This window comes from Sarcophilus harrisii, chromosome 1, assembly GCF_902635505.1.
Source record: "Sarcophilus harrisii chromosome 1, mSarHar1.11, whole genome shotgun sequence".
In the NCBI taxonomy this organism is placed as follows: domain Eukaryota; kingdom Metazoa; phylum Chordata; class Mammalia; order Dasyuromorphia; family Dasyuridae; genus Sarcophilus; species Sarcophilus harrisii.
In genome coordinates, this window is record NC_045426.1 from 16,407,021 (window position 1) to 16,426,051 (window position 19,031).

The 19,031-nt window shown below is 45.6% G+C and overlaps 1 protein-coding gene and 1 long non-coding RNA gene across 5 annotated transcripts in view; one reads left to right on the top strand and one right to left on the bottom strand.

Moving 5' to 3' along the window:
* BBS9 (Bardet-Biedl syndrome 9) overlaps positions 1-19,031 on the top strand; it is a 282,920-nt gene that overhangs the window by 192,131 nt on the left and 71,758 nt on the right. For all 4 annotated transcript variants that reach the window (XM_031952936.1, XM_031952951.1, XM_031952944.1 and 1 more), the window contains one exon: positions 18,674-18,856. In XM_031952936.1, coding sequence (XP_031808796.1) covers positions 18,674-18,856 — 183 coding nt within the window. The remainder of the gene's footprint in view (positions 1-18,673; positions 18,857-19,031) is intronic.
* Positions 1-19,031, bottom strand: part of LOC116421603 — a 41,696-nt gene that overhangs the window by 6,569 nt on the left and 16,096 nt on the right. The window lies entirely within an intron of this gene.

Consider the following 19,031-nt stretch of genomic DNA (forward strand, 5'->3'; position numbering starts at 1 on the left):
GTGAGGAGAAAGGTGTCTAGATTGTACCAGTGTGGACAGGACTTGTAATATTGGGAAACCGGTGAAGAATGAAGGTAACAGGGCTTTAACTGCTCCAAATCTTTTATGGTGGGAAACTTGCTTTCCACATTACAAGGCAGGTACCGTATTTGAGGAATTTCTTTGGAAAGAGTTAGAACAAATGCAATGGTGAGGAGCAGTCCTTTAAAGCTCTGTGATTTTTTTTCAGTGTGGGACTCTGGTACCCTGAGAGGGATCACTGCACCCTTGACCATTTCATACACAGATCCCTGCATGCCTTTGAGAGTTTCTGTGAAATGAGACGTTATCCACCTGTGGCCCACCTGGTGCTGAGCCGCTCCTGCCTTAGGAAGGCTGGTCCCATCTGGAGCCTTTCTAGCCTTGTAGGACTGGCCAGACCCCAGCCTCTTTTGATGGAGTCTGTGAGAACAGAGGTGACATCCACCCCACAGGGAATCACGGGCTCAGTGGAGCAGGGAGATCACTGGCTTAGCATCTGGAAAGGGGGGGGGGGGAAATTGAGTAGGATAGAAAGCAACAAAACAGAATTTTTCAAAGAAATAAGACTTGTTTTCATTAGCGACATTGTCAGCTAAGACCAAGGAAAGCATGTTCTTGGCTAGTTAAGTACTTGTGATGAGCAGCCCTTCCCTGAACATCTGGGTCTGATCTGCGATCAGGGCTCTCTCTGGGGATCCCCCTTTTTATCTGACTGGCAGCAAGGTCGGCCTTGGGAGAGCTCTCGGCTTGTGCCTGAAGAAAGAAATGATCGACCAGAAGTCTCCGACCATTGAGCTTCAAAAGATAGAGCTTGGTGACTGGCTCAAGACAAGATTTGTCTTCCAAAGTGGGGCAGTGGAGCCATTGTGTGTTAGTGGGAGAACAGCGAGGCGGGGCTCCTCTGGAGAGCAAGTTTTCAGAGGCCGTATGGAGAGTTCTTCAGCCAGCCTCAGACTCTGGGCCTCCCCTGGCCCAGATCGCCTGCCTCTGGTGACCGGCTTCCTCCTCGGGCCTCTGCGCTCATTTTCTGCCAGCCTGTGTTTGCGGTGAGACTTTGCTCATTCAGGAGTTCTGTACCAGTGAAGTAAGAGGTCTGGTTTTTGGCAAGCACTGTGCTCATCTCCCTTCTTGAATTTGTCTTCTACTCTCATGAAAGCAAACTCAAGTCATGACTATCTGTATAGTTGTCGTGGCCCCTCTACTGATCTTGAGCCGCCCGAGGGTAGCTTCTGTAGGTCTTAAGCCCTGGTTCCCCATTGCTTAGCATGATGCCTTTTACATACGTAGCAGAAACAGGATCCATTTTTTAACAAGTTGAATTGTTCATTGTGAAGATCTCCATTATTCTCAAGGCTTTTGCCCTCAGCTATACACAATTCTAAGAGAAATCATTCTGTGCCCCAATGCCCACTCCTGCCTCCAACAAACTTCCTGGTTTGCTTGTGCCTGCCTTCCCAGCTATCTTTTCTATCTTTATCTTCACATGCCCTCCATTCCAGTCACACTGGTCAGCGGGGACACGACCTTTCATCCCTACAAAGGTCTCCTTTTTAAATTTAGTGAACATTTCACCATCGTTTTCTGGGAGTCAAATCCATCTCTAGGGGTCCTTCCAATTCATTCGGCTATTCCATGATTCTGTGACCTGGGGCACTAACAAATTCCATTCCTTTATCCCATTTTCAGAAGAGTTTTGTTTTTAAAAAGAAGATTTCTGGTTTTCATGCACACACATAAAGAAATGAAAACCTTGTTCCTGAGAGCTGAGGAGATAATGAGGAACCTGAATCTTTGTTACCTGCTGAGCTGTGTCCAAGCGCCAAGAAGCTCCGACTACCCCGTGAGAGCTTTTTTGCTGGCTTCCTTGGCCGGCCGGTGCAACATCTGTTATTTTATCCAAACTCTGTGCCTTATCACATTTTTTGATACTAATACTGGGAATGAAAACAGAAGGTGGGGGTGTGGATCGCTTACTGGGTGATGGGAATCTTTCCCCACTTGGTTAGGCTTTGGAAGCAGGTTCAGGTTTCTGGAGAATAGGGTCTGTTAGGATCTTCAGATTTAAACAGGGACCCTTGTCCCATTTGGGCGTGAGTGAAATAGAAGGTGAATTGTTCTCTGATCACTCAGAACCGGGGCCTGGGCGTGCAGATAGGATGCCCTCCCGCACAGGACCTGCTTCAGCTTCTCAGGGAGGGATAATGTACACATTATCCATTGTTGAGCCGTCTCCACCAGCCAGGGAGGGAGCTGCCAGAAAATGAGCAGAGAGCCTCCTCAGACAGGGCTGGTTTGTTTCTGCTGGGGTGTGGAAGAGGGGAGCCTCAGGACTGGCATTTTTGTGTGAAGGTTTGGGGTGAGTTGGACTAGCAGGGGAGGACGGGGCAGGGGGCATCATGGCGGGGTGAGAGTCCTGGCTCACAGAATGAGACTTTATGTCTCTAAGGCCTGGTTTCCTCACCTGTGAAATGGAGGTAGTAATTTGTCCAATTCAAGAAGCCTTTAAGCTTCTCATGTGGATAGGGCACTGGGCTGGGTGCTGGAGGTCTCGAGACAGGAAAAAATAAAATGGTTGTTAGATGGAACAATAGCCAATTCCATGTACCTCCCAGTGTTCGAGGCCAGACGTTTAGACGTCCAGCCCTCGGCACCCAGGCAGACCTCTCTGGCCAGTGGCGTAGCAGGCAGGGCGCTGGTGCGGGCCAAGCCGTGGCCTTGCTCTGTTACTTTGGACAAGTTATTCACCCTGAGTTTCTGGGTCCCCAGTTTTTTCTCTATAAAACTGTAGGATTTATGAGGCTCCTCCTAGCTCTAAAGCTCTATGAGTTTTGTTTGTTTTGCAGTAGGGTGGGTGGGGGAGAACCTGATGGTTTCGTTGCTGTGTGGACCTCTCAGTGAGACCAGTGTGGGTTGTCACCTGCCCTGCCACTTGGAGTCTGGGACTTGCCCAGCGGGCCGGGAGGAAGGTGCCCTGCCCAGGACACATGGCCAGCCTGGGCCAGGTTTTCCTGACGTGCAGACAGGCTTGCCATCCTCTAGGCCACGCCATCTCTTCAGTCAAACAGTCCCCAAGGAGCCTTTCTCTAAAAGTCTGTGGCAGCCTCTAAAGCCTCAGCCAAATGGTAACTCTCACAGACAAAGAGGCGAATATCAGTTCATTTGTTCCTTCCTTCATCCGACATTCATTCAGCTCTAGTTACATGGTGATAATTTAGCACCCGGACATTTACATTGGGGTCCTCCCTGGTCCCAACCACAGCTCTGGGAGGTCAGTGCCCCAGGCACCTTGGCCCCCAAGATACAGATTAGGAAAAGGCTAAATGCCTGTGGCCACCAGACCCCCAAGAGATGGAGCTGAGACCTAGTCTCTGGTCCTGTGACTCCCTGGAATCCCGTGTTCTTCCCGCTGTCCAAGGTCCTGTTGCCAGGGAAAGCCGGCAGACATGAGCCACATGCAGGTACTGTAGAGCATAGCCGGGCATTCCTCAGCTGGCGCCAGCTTCTCCACATGCAGGCGGATGCCCCCATCTTTCCCAGGCTCGGGGGGCTGCTATAGGTGTCTTGGGGAGCTCCAGCTGCGTCTTAGAAGGGTTGGCAAAGGAAACTGCCTCAGTTTCTTCATTTGTGAAATTGGATAATACTAGGCCTGCCTCCCAGACCAAAGGCTCTCTCTTACCCTTAGCGCACTGCATGGATGCTGGTGGTGTTTAGTATCATTACCATCGGTGCATCAGGAGTGTCAAAGATAGCATCTCTTCCGTGGATTATGTCATCCATAAGTTTGGGGGGCTGGGTCATAGATGATCTGAGATGACCCTAGATGCAGTGGGAGGCCTTGGCCTTTGTAAACTAAGGTTTTCCCCAGGCCTTAGTTTGTCTGAGACAATATCCATTCATTGATTAAGGCTGGGTAAGAAAAGAGGCCGAGAATGACTTGTTTTACTTGTTAGGGAAAGGCCCTCAGAATTTCTGGCCAATGATGACTGCTTTTTACACTCACTCTGAGCCATGAAAACCCAAACGATGACCAGGTGAGGCTTCTGCTGGGCTCTACTTTTGGCTAATAAGCGAAAGCCAGAACGATTTGGGTTTAAGGCAGAGTTAAGTAGTTCTGTTTGAATCCCAATGGGCTATAACAAAGCCTGTTTTTTTAAAAGCTATTTTCCAAGAAATCATAATTGAAACTATATGGGGCAAGTGAGTTAATTGTCCCAAGTTTTAAATGTATAGAATAAATAAGTAGGGAAGAGGGGAAAAAAGAAACCTAGTCTATAAAACCCCAAGATATTTTGTAACCTTTCAGTGATCAAAATTTATATTCCTTTGGGCCTCTGTCTATAGACAGAGGAAGAGGAGAAAAGGAGAAGAAGAAAGGGAGGAAGGAAAGGAGGAGCTAGTATTGCTGAACTGGAAGTGGGGGTGCTGCTATTATTCACAGATTGTTGTCTGTCTTTCATTCTTGAAGAGGACCAGTGACATCCCCTATGTCATGACTTGTAGATGAACTGGATCTGAGTGGGCAGGGCTGTGCAAAGTTACCGCCTCAGTCCCGCAGAGCTCTCTGGGGGCAGTGGCGAAAATTAGCCCCGGATGGCTGGAGTGGTCCCCTGTGGAGGGTTTAGGAGGACCACCTGGGAGAGAAGGCATAGATGTGACTGGGTTTGTCAAGTTTCCCCTCTCTATCCTGGAATGAGTGAAAAAGACAGTGACCGTCAAGATATGTAAACACAAGTCTTGGGCAGATTGAAAATAAGAGCAGTTGGTGAATCTGAAGGAAGACAAGCAACAGATAATTTGGGGGTTCTTTTCTGGTACGTGAACCTCTTCTAAGTGAACATCCCTGGATGCATTTCTTTGCCCATGGAAGACTAAACCACAGGAAATGGATTTAATGGATGGGAGGACCCGATAAAGGACTTCTTCACTATTGAGATGAGGAGATCGTCAAACTAGATCATTTTCATTCCTAAAAGTCCTTTGCACCAAGACTGAACAGAGCATGTCCTGAATGGCTTAGATCAAGAAGCAGTTTTCAGAATGTGGATTCCAGGGATCCCAGTGAGTCTCCAAGACTCTTTCTGGGGGTCCATGAGCTAGAATCATTTTCATAACTGTACTAAGACTTTTCACTTCTAATATACTAATTATTTTTATTTTTTTAAATAATAGCTTTTTATTTTCAAAATGCATGAAAATATAGTTTTCAACGTTCACCCTGGCAAAACTTTGTGTTCTAAATTTTTCTCCTTTCCTTCTTCCATCCCCTCCCCTAGACAGCAAGTAATCCAATATAGATTAAACATGAAACACACTAAATATTGATAAACATGATCCATGTAAATAGAAATCCTTTGGAAGAAGAGCTCCTCAATCATTTTAAAGACTTTTTGAGGCCCCAAAATGTGAGAACTGATGACGCAGATGTTTGCTTGTTCTTTGAGGCAGAAGAGTTCTTTGAAAGCCTGCAAAAAGCTGTGCCCGACTTAGGGTAGCTCCCCGGTAGATTATCTTGGTTATGGGAACAAAATGAGAAACTCTCATGCTGCAGTTACAAAATGAAATTTACGTCCAGAGCGATAGGGGCTATTCCCAGGGAACGGCCTTGAGGACATCTCAAGTGGATTTGGCCAAAGGACACTTCTTGGGCCAAGCGGAGCTCTGGTGGGTATCTTGTACCTAGGAGATGAAGGGAAGTGACGTCCACAGTCAGAGCCTTCAGTCCCTGGGAACGGAGACTCAGGACCTTGTAGGGAAAAATGAACCTAACTTGGGATTGTGTGTGTGTGTGTGTGTGTGTGTGTGTGTGTGTGTGTGTGTGTGTAGGAGGTGGAGGGAGGACTTAGGCCACATCTCTTGCCACAGGGCCCTTCCAATACTCCCATTCTATAATTGTATGCTTTCCTCAGCAGTGTGCATTCTCCCATGTAGAATACATAATTGACGTGTTCATCAGTGGCTTTACAAAGATGGCTTTTACTTTGGTAGCGGTTTGACCACCGATCATATATCTCAGCTCTGGAGATGAATAGAGTTACCAGTTGGGAGATGGCCCTGGGCTACAGAGTTGACTTCTCAAATTAGAATCTTGGCTGATATTCAGCATTTACATTGTCAGATGTCCAGAAGGGGACTTTTTGATTGGAGTCTAGTAACAAGACTAATAGATACTATAATCCAGAGCAACTTGCAAAAATAATAGTCATTAATCCCTTTTTCTTTTCTTTCTTTCTCTTTCTTTCCTTCCTTCTTTGTTTCTTCATTGTTTCCTCCCTCCCTTCCTTCTTCCTCTCTCTCTCTTTCTCTTCTCTTTCATCTCTTTCTCCTCTTTCACCTCTCTCTTTCTCTCCCTGTCTTTCTTTGTCTCTCTTTCATCTTTTTCTCCTTTTTCTCTACTCTCTCTCTGTTTGTGTCTCTCCTCTTCCCCAACTGCATCCCCATGACCTGAGTTCCTAATGGGCAGTCATATTCTCAAGCTATTGACTTACCATGTTATTCCATGAGATTCTGTGAAATTGCTTGGCACTTGGGGTAAGAAAACTTCAGGTATTTTTAAAATAAACATTCTCTGTAGCATGATCCTGAGGAGGAATCCAAGCCGGGCAGCATGGGGCTGATGCTCCCCACAGTTGGATGGTTCAGGAAAATCACATTATTGATAACCTAGTCCTCCACCGGCTTTCTGACAGAAACCTTGTGGTTCCAGCTCAGAAGTTTTGTTCTGCAGTATTTCCAGTCTTTTAGCTTAGACGGCCCTGTCTCCCATTCCTCTCTGCATTTTACACTATTTCCCAGTGTCTGGATCATTCTAGTTCAGGCCTACAGATTTCACACATTTTGATATATCTGTCATTAATGACTTAGGATAGATTGCCTTGTAAATGACATTGAAGACCAGGGACCCTTGGTCAATTTGTGCTTTTTGGCCAGATTTGTTATAAATAAATATTGTCCAATTGTTCTTTGACATTTGTTGTAGTCCAAGGCAGCATTCAGTTCCTAAAACCCACCACAATTTGCATGATTTCTGCTTTTTTTGGTGAGAATCTTTTGCTTTCCGGTAGATTAGCTGTTCTCAAACCTTTTGGTTTCAGGACCCTTTCACACTGTTAAAATTATTAAGGGTTTGTTTTGGTGGGTCTGGACCATTCCTAGCATGGGGCCTTCAAGCATTTCCTTGAAGACATCCAGTTATTAGGAAGGAAGAATCAAAATCGGCCTTTTCTCTTGTGGAAAATAAGGCCATGTTTTTAGGTCTCCAGGCTTCTGTGGCACCTTTCCCATATCATGAACGCAGGCTGTGGAAGGGAATTCACGGAGGGAAATGGACCATCATCCCTTCTCAGTTCCCTTCGTTAATAGCCAGTGGTCATTGTCCTTGAGACACAAACCACAGACAAAGTGAAAACTCGGTCGTGCCATTTCACAGCTCCAACTACAATGCATTAATGTTTCCTTCTTCTCACAACCCTTCTAACATTGCTGTTTTTCAGTCTTTTCTTTCATGTCCAGCTCTTCATGACCCCCTTGAGGATTTTTTGGGCACAGATATTGGAATGGTTTGCAGTTTCTTTCTCCAACTCATTTTGTAGATGAGGAAATTGAGGCAAGCAGGGTGAAGCAACTTCTTCAGGGTCACACAGCTAATCAGTGTCTGGATTTGAATTCAGGGCTTCCTGAGTCAGGCCCAATGTTGTATCTTTTGCACCACTTGCTGCCCCCCTGACACTGATGTCTGCTATATTTTTATGGGATATGGGGGAGGGTGGAGTGAATCCTCACCAATTTTTAGGATGCAAGGTAAAAACCTTTGGTTGTTTTGATTTGTCATTCCTCTTATTACTGGTGATTTGGAGCATCTTTTCATTGTGAATACTTTTGAGCAATTCTTTTGAACACTGTCCATCTCCTTTGATGACTTATCTGTTGTTCTTTATACTACTTTAAACACTTGATTATCATTTAGATTTTTTCTGGTTATTCCAATGTATTTTCCATCCTAGAATTTGTTTGTCTCCTTTATTTATGTTTCAGACATTCTGTTGAGTTTTTATTATTTTCATCAGGATTATTTGAAACTCCTCAGTTTTTCCGAACAAGTTATTCTTAGGAGTAAACCTTTTTGTTTTACCTTTTGGTCCTTTCCCCCTTTTTATGTCATATTCCAAGATTTCCTCTCCTTTATTGTAATTGGCAACATAGTTTCATGTGATCCTGGCTCTTATGGTTCCTTGGTACTTGAACTTTTTCTTTTTTGTGAAGGTTTTCCTGGAGGCAGCCTTAGTCTCAGTTGAAATAAATAACTGCTCCCAAATCGCAGCCAGCTGGTAAAAATGCAAGCGTTTATTTCTCCTTACAAATTAGCCCGGTTAGTTGAGGCTTATCTCTCTGTCTGGCTCCAAGAGATCTTGCAGCTTTGTCTTTGGCTTCTGCCTCTGCTTTCTTCAGCCTCCAGCCAGCTCCGACTCGTGGCTTCTCAATCTCCAGTCTGTCCCAAGCTCCAAGAGCTCCCTCTATTTATGTGATCTCCCAAAGGTTAACTCCACCTTCTGGAGGGAGAGGGATTCTGGGTTATCTCCCAGAGTGCTCTCTGGTCCTAAGGAAGGTGTGAATTCAGATCTCATACTAGCCCTGAACTCTCCTAAAGGTGTGAACTCCATTGAGTACTTAGATACTTATGAGATCTTTAAAGGTGTGAACACAAGCATTGTTTCCATTAGTTGTACTTAGTACCTAGTTCAAGTTCTGGCCCAAAATTACTCTTTCTAAGATCAAATCAACTCCAATGTCTTAACACTTTGTAAAGATTCCAACACTTTTTAACTGTTTTTAGAATTTTTCTTTGATTAGGAAGCTCTGAATTTTGGCTATGACATTCCCAGGTGTTTTCAATTTGGTATTTCTTTCAGGAGATGATCAATGAACTCTTTGTATTTTCACTTGGCCCTCTGGTTCTACTGAATCTGGGCAATAGTCTTTTAGCAAATGTTGTGTCCAAGTGTTTTGTTTGGTCATGATTTTCTTAGATTCTTTCTCCTTGACATCTTTCCTCAACAAGTTATTTTTGATCGTGGATACCTCACATATTCTTTTTCATTGCTTCTGGTATTTCACTTGCTAATTGAATCGCTGATTTTTGTTTTGGTTCATTTTGTTTTTCAGGGAATATGGTGCTACTTGGGTTGCATTTGTCCCTTTTGTTCTGAACTTTTTGTTTTCCTTGAACTTATTTTTTTCAAGGGTTATAACTTCATTTTTTTAGCTCTTGCTCCATTTCTTCCAGCCACTCTGTAATCCTGTTGGCTGTGATATTTTTAAAAGCCTCTCCTTGTACTTATTGAAGCTATTTTCTCAGTTAAAACCTGAATGTCTCTTAACTTTTAATATTTCTTTATTTTATTCAAATTTTGTTTTGATTTCTTTCTTGTGTCTGTGTATAGCTTTGACTTCTCTCTTGGGACTTTGTTCCTGAGCCAGGCTTCTCTCGGTTCCGTGTTCTTAGATGGGTTGGACTGTCCCTGTCCCTGATCTTGCTCATCTGCCACTGCCTGGATATGCCATCAGACCCTTGATTTCCTTTCTGGTTTTCTTTCAGAAACCTGGTCTGAGTCAGGAAAACTAATTCTGGCTTCTGCTCCCTTCTCTTGGTGGCCCCACATGGGTGCTGACTTTTGCCCCGTCACTTTCTGTGTGTCTTTGCTAATTAGATCTGACGGTTTCGCTGAAGTTGTGACAGGTCCTGACCAGATATCAGAGCTTGTGCTGGCTTCAGACCTCCAGGACTAGAAAATGAGTTTACTAGTTTTATTACTCTGCTTCATATGGTCTCATTTGAAATGTTGTGGGCTTGGCTATAAGTTTTCATACCACCGTCTTTGTGCCTCCCCTTCTCTATCTTTTTGTAGTTGAGCCATCTTTCAGTAACGTCTTATTCTTCGTGACTCCATTTGGGGGTTTTCTCGGCAGAGACACTGAGTGGTTAGCTATTTCCTTCTCCAGCTCATCGTATAAATGAGGAAACTGAGACAAACTCGGTGAATTGATTTGATCAGGGTCACACAGCTACTAGGTGTCTGTGGTCAGAGTTAAATTCAGGAAGAAGAGTTTCCTGACTCCAGACCTGGCACTCTGCTTTCTCTGCCACTAAGCTGCCCTTTTTATCTGTTATGGCCTTCAAACTGAAGTGGTCACTTCTTCCCAAGGTTTCTATATTTCTCCTCTGACCTCTGGTCCTTGTTTCATTAGAAATAGGTCCAGGATAACAGTTTCCCTTGACTTTTCTTCCATTTAGAGTATAATGGTCTTTAAGACAAGTCAAGTATTTATCAACTACTATGTCCAAAATAGAAAGAAACCTAGCCCAGATGGTTAAATAGTTGAATTTATGTAGACTTGTAATTGTGTGTCTTACAAGCCACCCACGAAGCTAATTAAATGCTTTGGTGGACACCCACCCATCCTTCTATCATTTTTGAATATGGGAGATGGCATTCAGAGCCATGTGGTCAGCTCTATAATTATTAAAATATCTTCATGTAGGAATGCCATATGCAACATTAATAAAAGGGTTTCTAAACTTAGAAACCATTCAGATCAGATCTCGTTGATGTTGATTTTGGAAAGGGAAGTCCCCAGAATTCTCTATGGCTTGTAAAATGAGCTATGACATTGCCAACCATGCAGTTGAAATTTAATAGCGATCTGTTGAATAGGTAACCTTATTCCAGAAAATATTCATTCTTCTTTTTACAATTTGATTCCATTAATTATTATTTTAAGACTAGGATTTCATTTTACTATAGGTAGCTTTATGGAAAGGGGTAAAGATTTGGTCAGCCAGAAAAAAGGGGAGAAAACATAAAAATAGAAGTCAGTTTGGGGAACAGTTTTATTTTTAGCACAAAGCTAACCAAAAAAGTGGTGTTAGTTTCCATTTGGCTGATTGAGGTACTTGTCCATTTGGTGAATAACTTTTACAGAAAGGGTAAAATTTGCCTCCTAAGTCTACTTAACCACAGATACTTATGTCTTCCTCATTGCACATGGCCATATTGTAACAGTAAGAATTTAGAAATATCAACCAAAGCCTAATGTTGACTTTTTGCCACATTTTCCTGTGGTCACTAGTTCTGCCCTATGGAATTAGTACAAATCTGATTCTCCTTTCAGATGATAATCCTTCAGATACTTTCAGACATTATTATGTTCCCCCAAATCCTTGTTTGCAAGTTAAACATTCCCATTTCCTGCAGCAGATCTTGAAGTCTCATGCTCTCCAGCCTTTATAGCCTTTGGGTACAGAAAGTATGGTGAGAGATGACCCTATGGCTATTACCTCAGTTGTACCAAAATGTGTGTTCTTCAGTGCTTGATTAGCTGTAAGCATCTGAATCTCATCATGGAGTAACAGGAAAGGGAGCTGAGTTCTTAGGAAGAGATCATTGACCAATATAGGCTCTAAGGCAGTGGTCCTCAAACTTTTGTTCTCAATATCTTTGTCCTATTAAAAACAATTGAGGATCTGTCCAAAGAGTTTTTGTTTATGTGGGTTATAGTTATAGATATTGATCACATTAAAAATAAAAACTAATTATGAATTTGTAGACTCTCTGAAAGAATTTCAGAGATTCCCAAGCTGCTCTGGACAATACTTTGAGAACCATACAAGGGTAGAAGATGAACCATACTCCTTCCTCATAGTAGAAAGGTGAGGGACTTTGGGGTGTTAGACCTAAAGGAGGGAGGGATCTGGAAAAAAAGCATGTGGCTCATGTACCTTTACTCCCTCCCACACCCGCACCCAAGCACAAAGTTCTGTTTTCTATGGGACCTCAAGTAGTTCCATAAGACCTAAGCCTATTGTCAGTGGTTTAATGGCAAGTCAATTTGGAAGTATGACTTTTCCTTGTGCTGACTTTTAGGGTTTATTGAAATGGAGGAACCCTAATTGATCATTCACTGTGTGCTAAGTTCTAGTAAAGTCAAGGCTGAGTCATGGACCATTAGGTGGAAAACAGCTAAGCTTTTTGGTCCTAGATTTGTGATCTCTAATTACTTTCTTCTTTTATTTTTGAAGTAACTTTTTAAACAATGCAAATAAGAAAAAAACCAATGACTGTCTCAGGGAGTAATAAATTTCAGGAGTTTTTAGAGAACAAATCATCCCAAAGTTGTGTCTTTTACAGAGAAAATAAAACGACTAAATTAATGGATAAGGAGAATCCAGTAAATACAATTTATATAGCTTTTAGTAAAACATTTGATACAGTGTCTCTTGAAATCCCCCTCACAAAATTAATTAAGCTTGGCTAGTAAAGGAGCCTAGTCCCACTGAACGAGTGCTGGCCCTGGGCCAACAACAAAGCGAAATAAGGGGCCGCGTGTCAGTTTGGGGGCAGGAGACGGCGTCGTGCTACAGGGACCTTCTGCTTTCACGTCATTGTCGAGTCTTCAAGATAGGACTTGGCGTGTGCCAGTGATCTAAGAGAAGGGGCCAGTCCTCAGGTGGACAGGGGAGGGAGGAAGAGGAAGCTGGTTATCATTTGTCCATTGTTCTCCCAGAGGGCCTCAGGGAGGGGCTGCCATGGCAGGCCAGTGGGTTGGATTGGAGTGAGAGAGGCTGGGCCAGGACCTGCCCCTGGAGCCAGTGGGCAAGACACTGACCAAGACTAGTGCAGATGGCCCGGATGCAATGGGAGGCCCAGGCCTTTGTAAGCTAAGGTCTTGGAAAGCAAATCTAAATCTAAAAGCCCCCAGGACATCTGCGAGGGGCAACAGTCAAAGAACAGAAGACTCAGTGGAAGGTTCTTCCAGTAGAGGGAGGCCATACCAAGATGCAGAAAGTGTCGGGGAGCCTAAAGGTTTGTCTGACTCAACCCGATCCCCCAAAGCCGTGGCCTTCTTTACGTTGGCTCCTTGGCTTCCCTGCCCCTGCCTAATAATGACAGGCCAGTCATGGGGTTCCAAGCCTCTTCTTGACTCGGCTTCCTCCATCCAGTGATACATCCATTCAGTCTTTATTACTGGATTAGAAAAAGGCAGAACAGTAATGCCTTAGTGCTACTTTTGTGCCCAAGGAGCATAAGAAATAAAATGTGGAAAATCTAAAATCCGAGTAGAGTTAAAAATAGAGTTTGAAGGTAATCTGCAGGGTATGTAACATATCCAATTATAAGTATATAACATTTAATTACTGGAATTAACAAACTTTTTGTTGATACTAACTTTTGATATATATTAAACATAGATTATAACATATATAATATAATATAACATATATAATACAACGTAACGTAAATGTATTTTAAAAGTATAGTGATAATCCCTTGTATTTCTTTGGTGTTTTGTGTCTTCCAAATGCCTTCCTTCTCCTTGTCCCCTCTCAGTAATCCTTGGAGGTCCATACTTCTTGTCTGATTTTAGAGAGAAGCTCCCAGGTGATATTTCAGGAGCCCAGAAACAGAGTTTGGGGGACCTTGAAGCCCCTTTGTCCCACCTGTTCCTAAGAATCCCATCTGTGCCCAAGGGGTGGCCAGCAAGGGGGACCGATTCTTCACTAGAGAACCCATTCCACATCGGGAAACCTTTCTGTATTTTAAGTCTAAATTTGTCATTTTCAGCCGCTGCTGTCAGTCTGCTGAGGAGGACTGGTTAGATGCCTCTTTGGTGACATCCCTTCAGTCACACGAACACGTCTTGTGGGTCTCCCTTGAGCCTTCTCTTCTCTCCATCAGTGACTCCAGTTCTTTCAGCTAATTCTTACAGGTCGTGAGCTCCAAAGCCTTCATTATTCCGCTTGCTTTCTTCTGGAGTCTCTCTGGCTTGCCAGTGCCATTTTTCAGCTACCCCACCCAGAGCTAACAGAGGATTCCAGAGGGGGTCTGATCAATCAGTAAACGTTTATGAAGTGCCTACTATGTGCCAGCCCTTGTACTAAGTGCTGAGGACACAAAAGGAGGTAAAAGTTAGTCCTTATCCTCAGGGAGCTTGCCATTGAATAGGAAGTCCAGCAGACAAACAGGTCTCTCCCAGGCAGACCACTATGTATGGGATAAATAGATGCTGATTAGCAGTGGAAGGGAACTAGAATTAAGAGGGGTTGGGCAAAGCTTCCTGGAGATTTTGGTTAAGACTTAGAGGAGGCCAGGGAGGCCAGGAAATGGAGGAGGGAGAGCGATCCATCCAGAGTAAGTGCCCAGAAATGGCAAGTGGGGGGAGGGCAGGAGGCCATTGTCACTGGATTGAAGAGGGCCTGTTGGAGAGGGAGGTGAGAGAAGGGAGAACAGAAAGAATGAGAATGCTAGGTTGTAATCCACACTAAGTTCTCACAGTTCTCTCTCTGGGTGTAGATGGCTCTCTTCATCACAAGAATATTGGAACTGACATAAATCATCTCATTGTTGAAGAGAGCCACATCTATCATGATGATCAGAACTGATCATTGTATATTCTTGCTGTTGCCGTGTATAACGATCTCCTGGTTCTGCTCATTTCACTCAGCATCAGTTCATGTAAGTCTCTCCAGGCCTTTCTGAAATCATCCTGCTGGTCATTTCTTACAGAACAGTAATATTCCATAACATTCATAGACCACAACTTATTCAGCCATTCCCCAACTGATGGGCATCCGCTCAGTTTCCAGTTTCTGGCCACTACAAAGGGCTGCCACAAACATTTTTGCACATGTGGGTTCCTTTCCCAACTTTAAGATCTCTTTGGGATATAAGCCCAATAGAAACGCTGCTGGGTCAAAGGGGATGGCCTAGTTCCAGATTGCTCTCGAGTTCACAACTCCACCACCAGGTTTTCCCATATCCCCTCCAATATTCCTCATTCTCTTTTCCCACCATCTTAGCCACTCTGAGAGGTGTAGTGGTGTCCAGAGTTGCCTTTAATTTGCATTTTTCTGATGAATAGTGATTTAGAGCATAAATGGTCCCTTTTTAATGCATCTCCCACAAGGGAACAGAATACCTGCTTTGGTATTGTCTTGTTGGTTCTGAAAAGGAAATCTGTGATGTTCATTGCAGTTCTGTTGATTTTGAGTTGTTTGGGATGGCGACAGCAAAACAAAACATTATTAAAAAAAAAAAAAACCCAAAACTTTATTCTTTTTATGAGAGGAAATTCTTTAGAATTAATTAATTTCTCTTAGATTCAAATAAATTCATGAATTGACCAGGCACTAGTCTGGCACTTTGCCTTTAAGGAGATGATACTCTCCCAGATTACACAACATGTAAACTGATATTAGTGTATATAATAAGTAGATGCAAAGTTATTCAGGGGTGGGCTCCATTCACAACTTAGAGGATCAGAAAAAGCCTAAAATAGGAAATATTCCTCCAAGTGAGTCTTAACGAGAGGTATGGGTTCCAAAAGGCAGCTAGAATGTTTTGGGCACAGGAGGCTGGGCAGGCAAAGGCAAAGGACTGGCCAGGGGAGTGTTGTGTGGGGAGGAGAAAGTGTCCCGACTTGGTCGAAGCCTAGGATGTGTGAGGGCCTGATTCCTTGGGGAGGTCAGAGGCAGCTGCTGCTGACTTATCCCGGAGGTGAGGAGGGCCCGGCTGGGCTCTGGAAGCACCGGCCTGTGGAAGAGGAATGGGAGATGGAGCAGCCTGGATCCTGGAGATCGGGGGAGGCTGTAACTCGGACGAGAGACGATGGAGGCCCTTGGGGCAGAAAAGCCAAACCAACCTGAAACCCCTGTGATCCCAGATAAATAATCTTAGGGGACCGAGGGCAACGTTCTTAGCCAATCTCATGGCTTCCTGTGCATGGGCAGATGTAGGCCCCTGTGAGCTGTTTGTGCCGGACAGTACCAGGAGCTTGGAGGCTCAGGCTTCAGTCCCTGCTTGGCCACTTATGACCATGGAGTCCTTGGGTCTCTGGGCCCTTGGGCCTCTCGGGGCCTCGGGCCTCTGGGTCCTCGGTTTGCTTTATTGCGTAGGAGTGGCCGGAGCAGCCGGAGCCTGAAGTGGGGAGGAGAGTTTGGAGCGAGCCACCGGGCCCGGCCGGTTCACAGTCGGGTGACTCACGTCTGTTCTGCCACCGCCGCTGCTCTGTAACCAATTTTAGAGCCTGTCTTGGCAGCTGGAAGTATTTGGGATTAATTTCACACCCATTTTTATGAGTCAGTCCAGCTCTCCCCCCGAGCAGCTCCCTGGGTGGGGGCGGGCGCCGCTTCTTCCTTTGACATCCGCCAGCATGGCACTTGGACACGGGCATGTCCGTCGGGTGTTCCATGCGATTTGGGAGCGCGAGCCTGAGACGGCTCCGCACAGTGTGCTTGAAATGTCAGCGCTCACGGCTCCCTGAAGTCCCAGACAGCCTGAGTCCTCAGTGGCCAGGGAAGGTGCGCGTGCATGCACACATATCTAGAGACACCCCCTGTCACACTCACACTTACACACACAATCACATTCCCCAGCCCCGCAAGCCTCTGCAGGTGGCTGGCTCCCTCTCTGGGTCCCAGGGCCCTGGTGCTCTCTGGGCCATGTCAGGAGGAGCCGTGGCCATGAGCCCCATGATCCCGGCCCTTTATAACCTGCTCGTTCCCATGAGTTCCTGTGGCTTTTGTGGAGGACCAGGTGAATGTGGATGTTTTCAGCACCTTGCCACGGAGAAGGTGGCGGGGGCCGGCGAGCTCCTTTCGGCCGGGGGCTTGGCTCCAGGCGATGCACCCAGAGTGCTTCCATTCTTTCTTTACCAATCCTTCTGGAGGACGAAGCTTTTTCTGTCCCTCCCTGGTTGGCATCCTGAGACTCCTGCTTGGTCACTGCTTTTGGCAGGCCCGCTTGGGACAGTTGCAGCGTCCTGGGACATCGCTTTGCTGCCCCAATCTAGGTCATCGGGTGCAGATGGCTGGGTCTTCATGAATGGCACTTCCCACCATTTTAGCTGTCGTGTACCTTGCGATGATGGTGGGGAGCAGCTGCTAGATTTGGGGTCAGAGACCCTCGTTTAGATCCAGACTCAGCCTTGTTATTAGGGGATGAGCCACGAACTGAGAGCTGGGGCTGCACCAAGAGTCCCTTCTGGACCAGAATCTACACTCTCAACCCCACATTTCACATCATTCCAGATAGGAACCCAAATGTGGACGCCCCTTTGGACTCCCAGGTTTTCCTGCAGACTGGTCTTCTCAGTGAGAAGCAGCCATCACAAAAGGACGGCTAGAACCCTTCAATGTCCCCTTCTTGATGTCATTGTCTGTTCATTTGATATTCCTTTGTGGATGGAGGAAGGCTTATCTCTGGTCTCATTGGGCAAAGGGAGGAGCTTGCTTGCCACCAACCCCCTCTCCCCCGCCCCGAGCCCATTTGGAGGGACTAGTCTTTCCACACCTTTACCCCTTTTGTGTAATGTTTCTGGGGCCAACATGCTGGAGCCAGCTCGTAAGGGCTGATTGTTAAAACACTTGTGCCTCGGAAATTGTCAGATGTGACAAAGTGATTTTATTTTTGTTGATTTTCTAGCCTTAAGAAGTAATGGGGAAAATGTAATAGTGTAGGTTAAACTTTAGAGCGTGGGGTTAGGATATGAGGATATGTGGGGATAAGAGGACTCAGAGCATTTTCCTCCCTGGGCTAAGATGGGACTTCAATGGGACAATGTCTATAGAGTGATCTGGGTAGATTAGCTTGTTCTCATCCTCTTTGTGGCTTCTGGGGGCTCTTGGAGCAAAGCCCTCCTCATTCTCCCCTCCCCAGGGAAGGGGGGCCTAGCCAGGTGGGTTCTGGCCTGACCCACATGCTGGATCCAGGAGCCCTCAGCCTGGAGCTGTTCTGCTCCAGTGACTTCTCCCACTCTGGCAGGACAGACGGCATGAGGACACCGGCTTGCTTCTTGGAGGAGTCAGTGGACTCCTTTTAATGAGCTCAGGATTCACCGAGGCGTTAAAATGCAACACCCAGGGCAGGCTGGGATGCTCCATCTAATTGTTGCTTTGACTTCTTTTTTTCCATGCAAGCATTCAAAAAATCCCACAGTCCAGCTCAGCCCTGCCAGTTTTGCGCTAAGGAGATTTGGCAACAGAAAGCTTTCACACCCAGCCAAGCTGTGGGCCGGGGCTGACATTTGTGGGAAAGATGACATCGCCCAACCAGCTTTCCATTAGAATCTCTGTCCACCTTTCAGGTGGAATCCTGCATGCGATTCCCCGGCATCTTGCCTCCATGTACAGGGTGCGCTCCCTCTTTCCTTTCCTTGGCTCCCTCTAGGGGTCGCCTCCCAGGTCCCCTTTCCTCTGGACAGCCCCCTGCTCTTAAAATTACTTTGCATACATTTTTGCTTCCTTACTTTTTACGTGTTGTCTTCCCAGATTGTCAGGGATTATCTTATTCTCACCTGCCTTCCTGTTGTCTGGCGAACGGCTGTTGACCGACTTCTTGAATGAATGGGTAGCAGCAGCCATGTGAATGTGGAAGTGTTAACTTTGTCCCAGTGCCATATGGATTGGGGATGGCTTGTAACACGTTGGCCCCAGCACGAACAGAGTGGACAGACGGTCCCATTTATTGCCCCTTCTGGCTCGAATCTATGGAAGACCAAGTTTATTGGCTTGTCCTTAAATAAAAGCAGGTGTGTGCCCCATGATGCCTGGTGTGCGGGATTTGAGGGTGACCAGGATGTTCGCTTTTTGCCGTTTCTGCAGGTGATCGCCCTGGCAGATACTGCGGAGGAGAACCATAGAAGCCTGCTGCAGTCCTTCGCCAGGCTGAAGAGCGCTACCCACTTGGTGATCATGCTGATCGGCCTGTGGCAGAAGCTCAACGCTGACCAGGTCGCCATTTTGGAGGCCGCGTTTTTGCCCTTACAGCAGGATTCTCAAGAGCTGGTAAGGGCTGGTCTGCTTGGTATGGGGAGGGCCTTCAAGAGATTTGGTGTGTCCACAGAAGGGATGAATATAATCCTTGTTTTCTCTTTGAGGCGAACCCTTCCCACTTTTGTGAAACCATGATAAAAGTTGGGAATTTAGGTAGTTTTTTGGTAGCTACTTTTTAATTCATGTT